Source organism: Mercenaria mercenaria, chromosome 17 (genome assembly GCF_021730395.1).
Source record: "Mercenaria mercenaria strain notata chromosome 17, MADL_Memer_1, whole genome shotgun sequence".
Taxonomy (NCBI): Eukaryota; Metazoa; Mollusca; class Bivalvia; order Venerida; family Veneridae; genus Mercenaria; species Mercenaria mercenaria.
The window spans coordinates 23,109,388-23,125,680 of record NC_069377.1 but is presented as its reverse complement, the minus strand read 5'-3'; the positions used below and the strand labels follow the sequence as shown (position 1 = coordinate 23,125,680).

Genomic DNA, 16,293 nt, shown 5'->3' with positions numbered 1-16,293 from the left:
TTACCCTACCGCGTTTCAGTATGTATCACCTTGCACTTTATTGGAATTGGCATCGCATGCTAGGTAGAATTTAATGTCTCTAAAAGTGTAATTGAAATAAGCGAAAAAGTGGTAAATTAAGCGGGTTGTATTTAACAAACTGTAGATTTCTTATATAAAAGTTAACATCCCCTTTTTTTGTTTTTCTAAAAAAGCAATATAGTTCTTTACGGGAATATGTCTCTGAAAATCTGATATGCTAGAAAATGTCGAAAAAACGTTAAAAAGTAAGTGCATTTTATATGAAATAAAGAACAGTCAGATTTAGTAGTGTTCAGCCTTTATAGATTTTATTAGTGTATTGCGACCAAGAAAGAGAACCAGTCTACAACTTCGGTAATCTCCGTTCACCAATCATTAGCCGTCATTCCTTCCGTAAAAATCCGTAGTTCCAGGAAGTAAACAAACTTTACACAGAATCGGCATGTCAATATCTCCAATTGTGGATTATAACAGAAAATCATAACATGTCATGATGCGAACAATTATCTTTGTTTTTATAAGTGTTATTTTTAAATCAAGGGGATATGGGAAAATTGTTGGTGATTGTTCACCTCAGGTAAATTTTAATTTCTCTGTGTTGTCAGGTTAGGCCAAAATAATTTATTATTAATTTAGACCTGTAGCATGCTCATTTCACCTTCAACATTCATTATCATTTTTTTCTTATTTTACATTTTATTTTCACATCAACGTCTACTTCCTGTAAGTGGTTTGACATGAATGGCAGAGAGTTAGATAGACCAATAGTCGAACTAATCCGACGTATACAGTTTGTTTTATATTGTGACGGTCAAACTGTAACGTGGCTGCAAAAGTCAGAAATTAAAAAGCAGCTGCTCAGCGACAGTAAGCTTGTCTAGATAGACCAACAGACCTCAACATGTAAAAGAACACCCAGCAGGCACAGCAACCTAAATAATTCAAATTTGTCGAATCAACGTTGAACTTCAACGTTTGAATTTATATTTGATTTTGAAAGTTGAAACAATGTTGCAGCTTCAACCATTATTCAACATTGATTTTAAGGTCGAAATAACATTGATTCAACATTGTTTCAACGTTGATTTAACATGATTACATGTATTTAATATTATTTAATTTAGGCTGATTCCCAGCAAGTAAAATTTTTGCTTATCTAACACTTAATTGTAATCAGCATGTATATTTTCTGTTCTTTATTTCATAGATCTGTGATCGTATTTTATCTAAGTAACATAGTAAGTCCATTTATAGCTTAATTAGTTCTCAAAATCTTCATCACGGCAAAACAACTGCACCTGGTATCACCTGAAATGTATTAAATTACAGTGTTTTATCATTTTCCTTAAATTAAATGAAAATGCAAACTGCACAGTGTTGATGAATAAAGGACTGATAAAACAGTTGATGGAAACATTTAAAATGTTATCAAATTTTTCTGATTAAACAATCCCCTCCAACTTTTTAAATGAGATATTAAGAAAAATGCAGATTAAAAGAACTAGATAATTTATAAATACACAAATTCAAATTATTAAGTTATAATAATGTTTAAAGTATTATTTATGTACTCACTTCCTCTGCACCAGGGTACCCTTTTGTACATCATGTATAAACAGCTTAATCCTCTATCAGACTAACTGAATATTGTGTAAACTAATACCGGGATACAGGCATGACTAATATAGGTAAAATGTGTAGAGAGAGATGGACCCTTGGTTACCACTTTAACAAATGTGTGATAAGTATTCCCAATGAAGTGCAAAAATATGAAGTTTTAGTCCAGTTTCATGAATTTTGGAACGCTTAAGTAAATGATTGTATTTTGAAAATGCAACAAAAATATGCTATACCTGTCACTTCTATTATGAATTAAGGAAATTATCAACCTTTTGAACCAACATCTATCTACTATCTGATATGATAGTTTTTTTCCAAACAGTTTAGATACATATTCATTTTTTCATGGAAAGTTAAGGAAGATTTCTTATACATGCATGTATAGATGTATGCCTGTAATTTTATGAATTTTATTGACAACTGTACATAGAAATAACTAGAGTTACATGTACACACTTAATTCAGATATGTTAAAAATGTATCATGCCACATGCACAGGCAAAATTTATATTATTTATATATGATAAATAACACTGGCAATCTGAGTGTACAAGTTATAAAGGAAAGTCAGTATAGTATTGATCTTGAAACAATTATCAAAGCACCTCCTTTTATCTTAACATTGAAAGAAGGTCAAAACATAACCAATATTCAACATTGATTCAACGTCAGGTAAGCGGCCAAATAGCAAAAGAGCATCTCCTATGGTTGTTGAAGGTTGAAATAAGCTTGATCAACGTCAAGACCAAATTTCGACATTGAATCAACGTTGTTTCAACATTGTATGCCTGCTGGGATATGTGTCTAGGGGTACAGATCCACACCTTTAGAATCTGATGCTAGAGGTACGGATCTGTACCTCTAGACAAGCCTGTCTAAAGGGGTTTTCTAGGGCTATGGACCTCCGTTTTTCAAGAGATACTTTCGGAACATAAATAACTGAGGAACACCAAATAAATCACGAGGATTCGAACTGGCAGAAAAAAGATATGAAGATGAAGAAAACAAAACAATGTTGAATATTTTGGGGAAAAATATTTTTAATGATAATTAATTCTTAGTGTATTTATGTTTTCCACACATTTGGTAGCCGTAACGAGATACAAGGGACATTTTCACAAACACTTTCTTTTACTTAATGTTGATTATTAAACAATCAGTTCCATCGCAACACAACTTTAAAATGACCAATTTTTAACTAAGTCAGGAGCCATAACTCCTACATGACTGAATGAATCTGGATGCGAAACCCCAGGTGCACAACTGCACATGCTGACCAACATTCCTGTAAACTTTTGTGACTCTATGTCAAATACTTTTGGAGCTATGCACGACACAACTTTAAAATGACCAATTTTTTACTAAGTCAGGAGCTATAACTCCTATATGACTGAATGAATCCAGACACAAAACCCCAGGTGCACAACTACATATGCTGACCAACATTCCTGTAAAGTTTTGTGACTCTATGTCAAATACTTTTGGAGCTAGGCGTGATACAACACTAAAATGACCAATTTTTAACTAAGTCAGGGGCCATAACTCCTACATGACTGAATGAATCTAGATGCGAAACCCCAGGTGCACAACTACACATGTTGACCAACATTCCTGTAAAGTTTTGTGACTCTACTACGCGCGACAAAACATTCTCGAAAGAACGGATGGAAGGAAAGAAGGACGGACGGATGGATGGACAAGAGAAAATATATAATTATGCCCCCACCACAATTGGGGGTGGGGGGGGAGGGGGCACAAAAAAAGGGCTTATTTTCTCTATGTGTCAGCTTGAATACTGTTCTTATACATCAACATCTCCTGTGTACTGCCCATCAATCAATTCTGATTATAACTGGGAGGCACGTGTCTCTAGAGGAAAGACATTCTTCTATATGGCACCCTTGGCAAAAATCCCTCACATACAAAATTGAACGAATACAGTGAATTGCAGTTCGATATGTATGTAGCAACTATTGCCAAACAAGCAGCATCACTCAGATGCGTAAAGATCTCAAGAGGGGGCCTCCGTGGCCGAGTGGTTAAGGTCACTGACTTCAAATCACTTGCCCCTCATCAATGTTGGTTCGAGCCTCACTCGGGGCGTTGAATTCTTCATGTGAGGAAGCCATCCAGCTGGCTTACTGAAGGTCGGTGGTTCTACCCAGGTGCCCGCTCGTGATGAAATAATGCACGGAGGGGCACCTGGGGTCTTCCTCCACCATCAAAGCTGGAAAGTCGCCATATGACCTATAATTGTGTCGGTGCGACATTAAACCCAACCAAAAGAAGAAGAAAAGATCTCAACTGGCAATACCTTGAACAACGTCCTATCAAAAATTCTCTTATCATATCTTTTTGAAATAAAGTACAGTCTTGTTGCAGTTGACCATATATAACCATCTCATGCCTACAAGGAACCTGAACTACTTGATCCGGCAATCTCATACCCCATTACCTTTTTTTCAAGAACAATTAATACATTTCTGGAATGATCTCCCACTATACATACGGTCCCTATGCATTATAGATTAACCTCACAAACAATTTATGGCAATAATTCAATACTTTGATAGCACCAACATTATGTAGTATGGATGTAGAGAATTTCTATTCAGTTTCTGTTCATTTTGCAAAGTGAATACTTGTCAGGCAGGGTACATGTACATGTAGGTTACGAGGCAGAGCTGTATGAAAAAAGCTTGTCAACTCAATATCTTACAAAAACTTGCACTTCAAGGAAAGCTAAAATGCAGTGTCATAACCCCAGACAGTAATGCTATGGTTTCAGTGATGATTTTATTACTGGTCACTACTTAATTATTTTGTTTTCTTTCAGGTGGACATGCCATGCATATTACACAGGTTGAAAGGAAATGGTATGTAAAAGCCTTGTGTTTTCCATGTACATTTTATTTCAAATATAATATTATCTGCATTGTGTGAAAATCATCATTGCTGTTAATGTGAAACTTCATTACTGTCAAATCATTTAATTTCATGGGCACAAAGTTTCATGTATTGTGCAAAACAGGTGTTTTTATGGTATGAATTGTGAATTTCAACTTTTTAATGTAAATGAATGGGATTTATACTTTTACTTTGGCATGAAATTTCATTGTTGACTCGATCAGCCACTGAATCCATGAAAAAAAATCAGTGCCCCACAAACATTAATGATATCACAGTTTATCACAGTTTATTATAAAATAAAAATTATGTTGGGCATTAACTCAAAACAGACATTGATATGAGGGAAAATGGAATTATGTTTGTGAAAAAATCTTTGTTTCAACACCTAGGTCTTGTGATAATATGTACTACATGTAAGATACATATAATATTATTTAAACATTAAAATATAAGTTATTACTGTCCTCTCAAGCATCTATCACTGTTTTTTATCTTAAGTTGGACTAGAAAATTCATTCTCTGATCCATACTTAAGTTTTTTTGAGATTGTTGCCGGACTGTTTATAACTTGCCTTAGGATTGACATACTGTTATCAAAGTTAGTGTAAAGTTGAATGTATTTGGGGACACTGTTACTAAAAATAGAAAAAAGATTTATGTTCAGTAACATTAAGACAGACAAATTTTGTGGCATTATGTCAATGTCATGTTACTCAGGTCAAGCCATTTATCAATTTCTTTATAAGTTGCAGAATAGTGAAAATAACCTTAGTTTTTTATGCCCCCAAAGGGATGCATATAGTTTTTGAACCGTCTGTTGGTCTGTCAGTCTGTTGGTCTGTCCGCAATTTTCGTGTCCGGTCCATATCTTTGTCATCGATGGATGGATTTTCAAATAACTTGGCATGAATGTGTACCACAGTAAGACGACATGTCGCACGCAAGACCCAGGTCTGTAGCTCAAAGGTCAAGGTCACACTTAGACGTTAAAGGTCATTTTTCATGATAGTGCATTGATGGGCGTGTCCGGTCCACATCTTTGTCATCCGTTGATGGATTTTCAAATAACTTGGCATGAATGTGTACCACAGTAAGGTGACGTGTCGCTTGCAAGACCCAGGTCCGTAGCTCAAAGGTCAAGGTCACACTTAGACGTTAAAGGTCATTTTTCATGATAGTGCATTGATGGGCGTGTCCGGTCCATATCTTTGTCATTCATGCATGGATTTTAAAATTATTGGGCATGAATGTGTACCACAGTAAGACGACGTGTCGCGCGCAAGACCCAGGTCCATAGCTCAAAGGTCAAGGTCACACTTAGACGTTAAAAGTCATATTTCATGATAGTGCATTGATGGGCGTGTCTGGTGACGGTCCATATCTTTGTCATTCATGCATGGATTTTAAAATAACTACGCATGAATGTGTGGCACAGTAAGACAACGTGTCACGCGCAAGACCCAGGTCCATAGGTCAAAGGTCCTAAACTCTAACATCGGCCATAACTATTCATTCAAAGTGCCATCGGGGGCATGTGTCATCCTATGGAGACAGCTCTTGTTTTTTGTGCAATTTTAACTGCTCTTATTTTTGCCATGTTTTCCATGAGGTACATGCACTGCATTGAATATAGGGAGTTTTCTAATGTCATTAATTTAGTTTCATATCTATTTTTAGTGTCTTGTAACATTGATAAAATGTGTCACAAGGCATTTTATTTTTTGCATACCTATAATATTAAAGCATTTATATTTAGATTAATTGGAAAGAGATAACATATGGCATAGAAAGGGTTTAACTTAACCTTATTAATAAATTATGAAGTTTGATGATATTTTTAAGAATGAATAATTCTATTAGAATGACATTTCCTTTGAAGATGCAATAATTATCAAAATATTTTGATATATTTAAATGATTAATGAAGTCCTTAAAAGATTTGTAATGCAAACTAAAAAAATTTAATTTTAAGTGATATATATATATATATATATATATAAGTAAATTTTCAGATTTAGACCAGAATCAAAAGATTAAAAAAATATATTTTCTGTCCTAAGGAAAAAGGTTATGATATATTTATCTGATGGTATATAATGGAATTTTTTATAAAAACTTTAATTTTGGGAAAAATGAGACCCCTTCCCAGAACTTAATCGTAAAGCTTGTCACTTACAGTAAGCTAAGTTTTAAATTGAAAAACATCAACTGTAACTTCAACTGTAAGTGTAGCCAGTACTGGTGTCTCTGGAAGCAGATCTACAGCATATCTTTAGTGTGCTCAAACCTGTAACCTCATGGGTATTTTAAAAGAATGGTGAGATACAATTATTGCCATTTATTGAGGTTGATAAATCTTCATAGACTGTCACCACATTGTTTTATGATTCAGTGTAAGAAGAGTCCATGTATGGATACTTTACACCTAGCATGCTTAGAAGAACCAGGGACGCTTCTGGAATTTAAGTGTGTCTTCAAAAAATATTAATTTACAGTTTTCTGGAGGAGTAACATTATATACAAATGTTTATTATCTGAGTGTATCAAGTACAATAAATTAGATTAAATATGTAAATTACAAATCAAAACTTGCAATCAGTGCAGGAAAAGATAAAACGCAGATTAAACTTTTATACATGTATGCATTGATTTTCAGCCTAAGTAATACAGTCAACATTTTATTATCCCCCGCCGATGAAATCGGGAGGTGGGTATTGAAATGGCGTTGTCCCTCAGTCCGTCCGTCCATCTGCAGCCATTTCTCAGTAACTGTATCTGGTAGAATTTCATAAAACTTGAAATAAACATGCACCAACATACTGCAATGTGCACGTCAAGTTTTTTTTGGATTGGTCAATTTCGCTTAGAGCTATTGCGCTTGATTTAATGAAAAATCCACGACTGTAGCCATTTCTCAGTAATAAGCTGGTAGAATTTCATGAAACTTTACATAAATATGAACCTACGTAGTATTACTTTGATGATGCCTGTCCTTTTTTTTTTAATTGGTCAATTTTCCTTAGAGTTATTGCCCTTTAATTGTTTAAAAATCTACAGATTTGTACATACTCCCCCCCCCCCCCCCCCCCAAAAAAAAAAAAATCATTTTCTGTTAAAATGATGTTGACTAATGAAATCATTTGCTTCTTAGTAACATCCGTAACTTTTTGGCGGATATATTTTTTTGCTATTCCTCACCACAAGCCTTTTTGGTGGCGGATACTGCTTGTTGGTTATTGTAACTGAAGAAGAAAAATAAATATTAAAGAGGCAATAAATAAATTGAAATGGTTTGAAGTTACGTGGCTTTCTATACAAATGTTTAAAAGGTATGTTTTCAGTTGACAAGCACATGTTACGAAATATTGATGTGAAACGTGACTGAGCTTTAAAGATCTTTTGTTCATTGTTTGCCGACAAAAATTTTGTAATTACAAAATAAGGTTTGAACTTGAAACTTGATATCAAAACCAAAAACTGAAAAGATTTTAAAGTGCGGGGTAATTTAGTGAAATAATGTTGGCAACAAACATAAAAGTTTCATAATTAAAACTTTAAATTTTATGCTAAAAAACATCCAAATAAATCTTGTGCATATTTACATGGTTAGAGAAGCGCTTTTAGCTCAGCATGACTTGTGAACTTTAACCTTTAGCATGCTAGGTAAATTGTCGTCTGCTGGAAATGTCGTCTGCTAAAATTGTTAAGTTCATTCAATTTGCTCCAAAATTGGAAGAAATATTGTCAGAGTAGCAAACAGCTTGGAACCTGATCAGACGCCGATTTAATCGGCGTCTGATCTGGTTCCAAGCTGTTTGCAAAGGCTGTTAAATTCGCCTGCAGCAGGCTAAGGGTTAATAGTTAGAGCCATAAAGGGAGGTAATCAGAAACAATAGGTTCAGTAAAACTTTTAGCTATGTTCATCATTTATAAATATTCATTCTTTTCACAAATATTAGAGAAAACATTTATTAGAAGTAAGATTTTAACAAGGAGTTGATATATTTTATGTTCAAAATGAAAAATGTGGCCAGGCCTTTTTTTATGCTGATTTTAAGGCCGAAATTCGGCCCCATTCCCCAATCTAAAAAGTATACTTTTTTCCCCACCTTGGCCAAAAATTCCCCATGCAAAAAAAAATGAAATTAGTTTTGATTTTCAGTCCTGATTTTAAGAACTTTTCAGCAAATATATTCCTCCAAACATTGATTTCGCGACGTAAATTTCCCCTCCAAAAGGGACCTGGTACCCTTCCCCAAATTTACAAAAAAAGGGCTGGTGGCAGTTGCTGTTTTGTTAAATAATACATGCTGTTCAATTTTCATGAACACTTTCTTTCTATGATTTGGTGTTGTTTGATTTTTGTTTCTCAATTATATTAAAATGACATTTCCCTTGAAGATACAATAATTATAAAATTATTTTCTATATTTAAATGATTAAGTCCTTATTAAACAAAGGCATTATGTCAGACATTATTGACAGTAAAGAATAGAATAATCAATTCTGTTTAAAAATCTTTTTCAATTTTGCCATTGAAGTTCTCATTTATCTAAGACAAGGTGTCAAGTCTTATATATGTAACAAAAGACTAAAATTTAGTAAGAAGTTCAAATACAAGGAAGTGTTCAAATTATTATGAAGGAGTGGCCTAGTGATCTAAGTTATCATATATCAACATAAACCCAATGACACCTTGATACTCAGTGCACTTCCTGTATGGTTCCAAGAAAGGATCTATACCGTGTACTATAAATTTATCTTTTTTTATCATTTGTTCAAAGTAATCTGAATTAAGGTCAGTTAATATTTAGAAATTGTATATTTTTTCTTATAAACCCAGTACATTTTTAGAATCTTTTAAATCACTACAGATAAAACTCAATTGATCGTTTAGCGCATGGATGACTTAACAAAAACTTTATAGGCCTCTTAATTATATGGACTAATATGTCTTACTTTTGAACATTTTAGTTTTTAGCTCGACTATTCGAAGAATAGTCTAGCTATTCTACTCACCCTGGCGTCGGCGTCGGCGTCGGCGTCACACCTTGGTTAAGTTTTTGCATGCAAGTACATACAGCTATCATTTAAAGGTATATAGCTTTGAAACTTATTTATTCTTTTTCTAGGTCAATTACCAACCTCTCTGGGTCAAGTCCCATAACTCTGACATGTATTTTGAGCAAATTATGCCCCCTTTTGGACTTAGAAAATTTTGGTTAAAGTTTTACATGCAAGTTACTATCTCCAAAACTAATGCAGATATTGAACTGAAACTTCACATGTGTCTTCGGGGTTATAAAACTAGTTGATAGCACCAAGTCCCATAACTCTGACCTTCATTTTGGCCAAATTATGCCCCCTTTTGGACTTAGAAAATTCTGGTTAAAGTTTTGCGTGCAAGTACATACAGCTATTACTAAAAGGCATATAGATTTGAAACTTATTTTTTCTTTTTCTAGATCAATTACCTACCTCACTGGGTCAAGTCCCATAACTCTGACATGTATTTTGAGCAAATTATGCCCCCTTTTGGACTTAGAAAATTCTGGTTAAAGTTTTACATGCAAGTTACTATCTCCAAAACTAATGCAGATATTGAATTGAAACTTCACATGTGTCTTCAGGGTTATAAAACTAGTTGATAGCACCAAGTCCCATAACTCTGACCTTCATTTTGGCCAAATTATGCCCCCTTTTGGACTTAGAAAATTCTGGTTAAAGTTTTGCGTGCAAGTACATACAGCTATTACTAAAAGGCATATAGATTTGAAACTTATTTTTTCTTTTTCTAGATCAATTACCTACCTCACTGGGTCAAGTCCCATAACTCTGACACGTATTTTGGGCAAATTATACCCCCTTTTGGACTTAGAAAATTCTGGTTAAAGTTTTACATGCAAGTAACTATCTCCAAAACTACTACAGATATTAAATTGAAACTTCACATGTGTCTTCGGGGTTATAAAACTAGTTGATAGCACCAAGTCCCATAACTCTGACATGTATTTTGGGCAAATTATGCCCCCTTTTGGACTTAGAAAATCCTGGTTAAAGTTTTGCGTGCAAGTACATACAGCTATTACCAAAAGGCATATAGCTTTGAAACTTATTTATTCTTTTTCAAGGTCAATAACCAACCTCACTGGGTCAAGTTCCATAACTCTTAACATGTATTTTGAGCAAATTATGCCCCCTTTTGGACTTAGAAAATTCTGGTTAAAGTTTAACATGCAAGTTACTATCCCCAAAACTGATGCAGATATTGAATTGAAACTTAACATGTTTCTTCGAGGTTATAAAACTAGTTGATAACATCAAGTCCCATAACTCTGATATGTATTTTGGTCAAATTATGTCCCCTTTCGAACTTAAAACTCTTTTAATATTTAACATTTTGGGTAATAATTTCCTGCTTCTGTGACAATATTTCGAATAGTCGAGCTTGGCTGTCTTACGGACAGCTCTTGTTATACAAAAAAGTTACTAATATAGCAATTTATGTTCTCTTAAGTCCCGGCATGTGGATGTTTTGCAGATACTTGAAAAAATTATTATCATGCTTTTTCCTTCTCCAGGAAATATGTCATTCTTCAGAAATAAAAAAATTCTCCGCATTTTGCAGTGTGTGCGTGTAGGGGAACGGGGGAGGGGCTTTGTTGGATGGTTATAAAGAAAGAGAATATTATATTGTGAATTTCCTTAATTGTTACAAGAAGGGATATAATTATTACTCATAATCTTACTGTATTTATCAGTTGTTCAACATAATATCTGTAAGGTGTGGGACTCTCACAATAATTATGTGTCTTACAAATGGGACAAATAACATGTTCTCCGCTATGTTTAAACAGTAGTCTCAGTACGTAGAATGGAAAAAAGAATTCAAGTTGGCAGCCAGACTTTTTAATATGCATTGCACCAATATGTTTGTTGATGTTGTGTGTCTACTGTAGAAGTCTGTTTAAAAAGTCAGACACTATGTTTAATATTAGTAGGAAATAACTCATGACTCTGTTACAATTTTATGTAATTATGTCCCTTTTCTTAAAGCTAGGGTGAAAGTCAAATTTTAAATATACCTCTGATTTAACTTTGAGCTTTAACCCTTAGCCTGCTGGTGGCGATTGGTTTTGCCTTTGCGACCAGTGCAGACCAAGATCAGCCTGCACTGTTCGCTATTCAGTTAGTAAATTTTCAGTGAACACCCCTTCGAATAATAAATGGTATTGCCCAAACTGAATGATGGAACAGTCCATTTTAGAAATTTAGCAGGCTAAGGGTTAAAATCAACAAAAAATCAATTCAAAGAAGTGGGTGACCATGAAATATTATGATTGATACTTTTTTTCGAAACTACTTAATAGTATAGCTAACACGATCCGATTCATTTTCCTGTTAAACAAAGAAGGCTGAAAACAGTGAATTATTATACAACAATTCACTGTTCTGACGTCACAATTATTATGTCATAGTGTCAAACGGCATAGTGGCGCGCTGGAAAAGAAACCAATTGAAAACGGACAAATATTTAATAAATGCCGTCAAGGATGTACTTCAAAGTCCTTGGTAACGGGTTAGAATAGAAATGATATATCTCATTTAGTGATTTGCTCTTGAATAAGATCAAAACATGTAGGGTTTGTAAGTTCTAATACCCTCTATGGAAATATATGGGGTTTGTGTGATAAAAAAGGGGACTAGATTAAATCGCCTTGTTGGCGTTTTATCATACTGCCCCCTATTTATCATACTGATCCCACATATTTCCATTGAGGGTCACAAACAAACCCTGAGTAATTTAAATACTGATATAACTGCTACAGCAAATAAAGAAATCTTCTTTTAATCTGTTCATTTCTCTTTTCAGCTTGTTCTCCTGTAAACCTGAGAACAGAATTTCCATTCTTTGAAACAAACACTGCGAAATTTCCTGGGAAGCCTGGATCTTTTGATGCAGTGGGAAGTTATCGATATTATCCAACTTATAACAGATGGTTTCCGGAGGTCAACTTAACGTTTACGACGCCGCAAAATGGTAAGAATAAGGGTTTTACATGTGACTTGATGTATAATATATATACTCTTTTATTATTGTTTTAATTTTAAATATTAGTATACTACATGTATATAGTTTGAAACAACACTTTACTTCAAAGTCTAGTGTTGGAAAAATTATTTTGAAGAAAATTTTCGAATTTGATTTATGTAAGCAGGTATCTTATTGCTTGCTAATGGGAATGGAGTGAAACTTCACACATAACTTATCCAGGGCTGTTGAGTAGTGGAGTGTTACTGGCCTCTCATAGCTCCTGCTTGATTTACAAAATTGTTCAATTGACACAGGCATAGTTACAGAAGAGCATTTAAGTGCCAGGTGTGTTTTATTTATTAACCTTAAATTTCGAGATAGAAAATCTACTAACGTGAGTTTCGAGTTAATAAGTCAAAATTTTGAGTTAAGTAACTCAAAATTTTGAGTTAGTAACACGAAACTTCGGCTTCTTATCTTGCCCTTCTATCCACAAAATTTGAATGTCTGTCCGTGTGTCACTCTGAGGCCAAAAATGTAATGGACGGCTTGACTCTTCAAAGTGGAATCTTCTATCTACACATCTATATATTGTACCTAATATGTAGGGACTTGAACAATGAATTATACTACTATACTTCAATGTATGACCTACCCCATAGCCACTAGAGCCAGATTTCAAACTTTATCTAGGATATATACCTTCATTTACATGTATAGCATTTTCTGGAGACAGGGCTTGAACTTGGTCTGAAACCATCCAGATATGGTCAAAATGGTGAAATATTCTAAGTTTGAATACTTCCAGTCACCTTCAGTGACCTCTTCTCAAAATCTAGATCTATCCAGGTACCCATTCTTGGTCAAACTCATTACTACATGTTCATGTAGGGTATGTCTATATTTCCTTGCCACATGGGCTAAAACTATGTGTCAAACCTTCCAGACTTCCAGACTTAAACATGGTTTTAAAAAGTGATATTTTTTTATGAACAAACGCTGCCTGGTCATCTTAATCATATGACCTTGTAGGGCTATCTGTTGACGGTAGGGTGTAGGGATATCCGTTGGATACAACAGGTACCTAATTTTGGCCAGGACCTGTACATTAACGTAAACTACTGTAGTTAGTAACTCGAAATTTCGAGTTAATAAATAACATACAGCCGGCACTAAATGCTCTTCCATACATTGATAGAAAACTATTAAAGTTATTTTTAAATCATTTTTATGCGCCTGGCATCTACTGATGTGGAAGGCATATAGTGATTGTCCTGTCCATCCATTCGTCCGTTTGTTTGTTAGTCAGTTTGTCTGTCCGTCCGTCTGAGGTTAACCAGATGGGACCGTTTCGTCTAGCATCAATACCACTTACAAGAATGAATTGATACTAATACAGATGTAACCTGTAACCATTCCTCACCTTCAAACATCACCTGACCTCAGTTTGACCTTGACCTTGACCTCATTTTGGTCTAAAGTTGCTTTATATGGGCCATCTCTTGGTTAACCAAATGGGACCGTTTTGTCTAGCATCAATACCGCTCACAAGAATGAATTGATACTAATACAGATGTAACCTGTGACCATTCCTCATCTTCAAACATCACCTGACCTCAGTTTGACCTTGACCTCCTTTTGGACTTAGCTTGCTTTGTATTGACAAGGATGCTACCGGGGGCATCAAGCGTTTATTCAACGCAGCTCCTTGTTCTATCAAATTTGTTAAACTCCTTGTTCTATCTAATTTGTTAAACTTTGCTGTCCTTGTATGTCATGAATGGAATTATTATGTAACAATGGCAAAAAGCAGAGTGTTTCAGTCATTAGTTAAAAGAGCAGTTTTAAGGTAGTGGACTGGTTTAATGACACTTGGCAATTTCCATATTATTACATAAGGCATTTATTCAGCATTCTTCAGATTTAAAATGCAGCTAAAGGTGGCTTCGCATAAAAACTGGAGAAAGTCGACATCGCATGTGTATAATACATAATTTGCTGATTGTCATTTAACAGGTCCGCTACCTTAATTCAGACTTATAACCTACATTTGTATTTTCTTTTATTGTAATGTTATCCTTCTAATTTTTTTTCAGCTGGGAAGAATTACGTGAAGGGTTTTAAAGTTACTCGTTATGATGCATCAAGTAGTAAAGGACCCACTTGCTACATACTAGATCTATCAAACGTAACTTGGGATGAAAATTCTTTGGCAGAAATGGATGTAAGTTTAAATTTGATTGTACAAAGCATTAGGAGAGTTTGCATACTCATTTCTTGGAACAATTTTATTTCATCATTGCTTTGTGTACAAGAGATTAGCACTGGAATAATTTGAAAACTATTTTAGTTGATGTGCATTTAATCATAGCTTTTACAAAACTTTGAAAGACTTAATTGTATCAGTTTGTTTCCCGTTTCAGACAAAGTTCAGATTGGACATGTATCCCCTAAATCCAGGAGAGCCTAGATATTTTGCATTTGATGTGTATGCTTTGCCAAAGCAGGAAAATAGGGAGGACAGATTTGACCAGTATTTACAAAAGTTTATTCAGTTTCCAGGTTAGTGCCAGAAATGTATTCATAGAGAATATTTGAGCCGCGCCATGAGAAAACCAACATAGTGGCTTTGCGACCAGCATGGATCCAGACAAGCCTGCGCATCTGCGCAGTCTGATCAGGATCCATGCTGTTCACTTTTAAAGACTATTGCAATTAGAGAAACCATTAGCGAACAGCATGGATCCTGACCAGACTTCGTGGATGCGCAGGCTGGTCTGGTCCATGCTGGTCGCAAAGCCACTATGTTGGTTTTCTCATGGCGCGGCTCATTTGAACTACATTGTTGTAATGTATACAGTTAAAGCTCCATGTAGGCACTGTAGGCCCAGATCTGAGTATTCTTTTTATGTTAATATCGTTCACTGAACCTATTCAAATGACTTACGGAAGGTAGATGGTTCTACCCAGGTGCTTGCCTGTGATGAAATAATTCTCATACGGGCACCTAGGGTCTTCCTCAGCCTTTAGAAGCTTGAAAGTTGCCATACGATATATAAATGTGTCAATATGACGTTAATCCCAACAAATAAGGCATGCCTGTTTGAAACCAACTTTTTTAAGTCACTTCGACAAAAAATTTAGGACACATATTATAACCTGTCTTTTTATTGAGTTAATTGTATAAGTAAATCCTGACTCTTTTAAAAATTAGGCATTCACATCAAACTCTAAATTGCAGAAAATTTTTCATTCAAGTATACAGAACTGTCGGAAAGTGGACATTATAGCCATAATATTTGCAATCGCCCTATTTTTTCCATTGAAAATTATGACGTGCATTTCGTATGAACAGCAAAAAGGAAAGGTGCGAAAGTCACGCTGCTTAGTGATAACGGACCGCTGTTTTGACGCTGTTTATAGTCATGAAGAACTTACCTTAGATGACGTCGCAGTTGTTCTGTCTGGTGAACAGAATGGCCGCGAAGCTGATTTTATTGTTAAATGCAACAAAATATTTGCAAATTATAAATAAAATCTTGTTTACAAATGGAAAGGAAATATAATGTAAATATAAGAAATGAAACTTTTTTTTGTTGTTCATGCAAAATGAATGACAGAATAGGATCGGTAAATTAAACATGAATCATGGATTTGCCGATCCTGGTCTGTCATTCATTTTCGCATGAACTCCAAAAAAAGTAAAA

At 34.7% G+C, this 16,293-nt stretch overlaps 1 protein-coding gene across 1 annotated transcript in view; it reads left to right on the top strand.

Annotated features, from left to right (window-relative positions):
* The first annotated feature begins 428 nt into the window (after positions 1–428).
* Positions 429–16,293, top strand: part of LOC123536168 (uncharacterized) — a 53,450-nt gene continuing 37,585 nt past the window's right edge. The window contains exons 1-5 of the mRNA XM_053529258.1: positions 429–598; positions 4,478–4,517; positions 12,425–12,592; positions 14,683–14,810; positions 15,010–15,148. Coding sequence (XP_053385233.1) covers positions 512–598; positions 4,478–4,517; positions 12,425–12,592; positions 14,683–14,810; positions 15,010–15,148 — 562 coding nt within the window. The 5' untranslated portion in view covers positions 429–511. The remainder of the gene's footprint in view (positions 599–4,477; positions 4,518–12,424; positions 12,593–14,682; positions 14,811–15,009; positions 15,149–16,293) is intronic.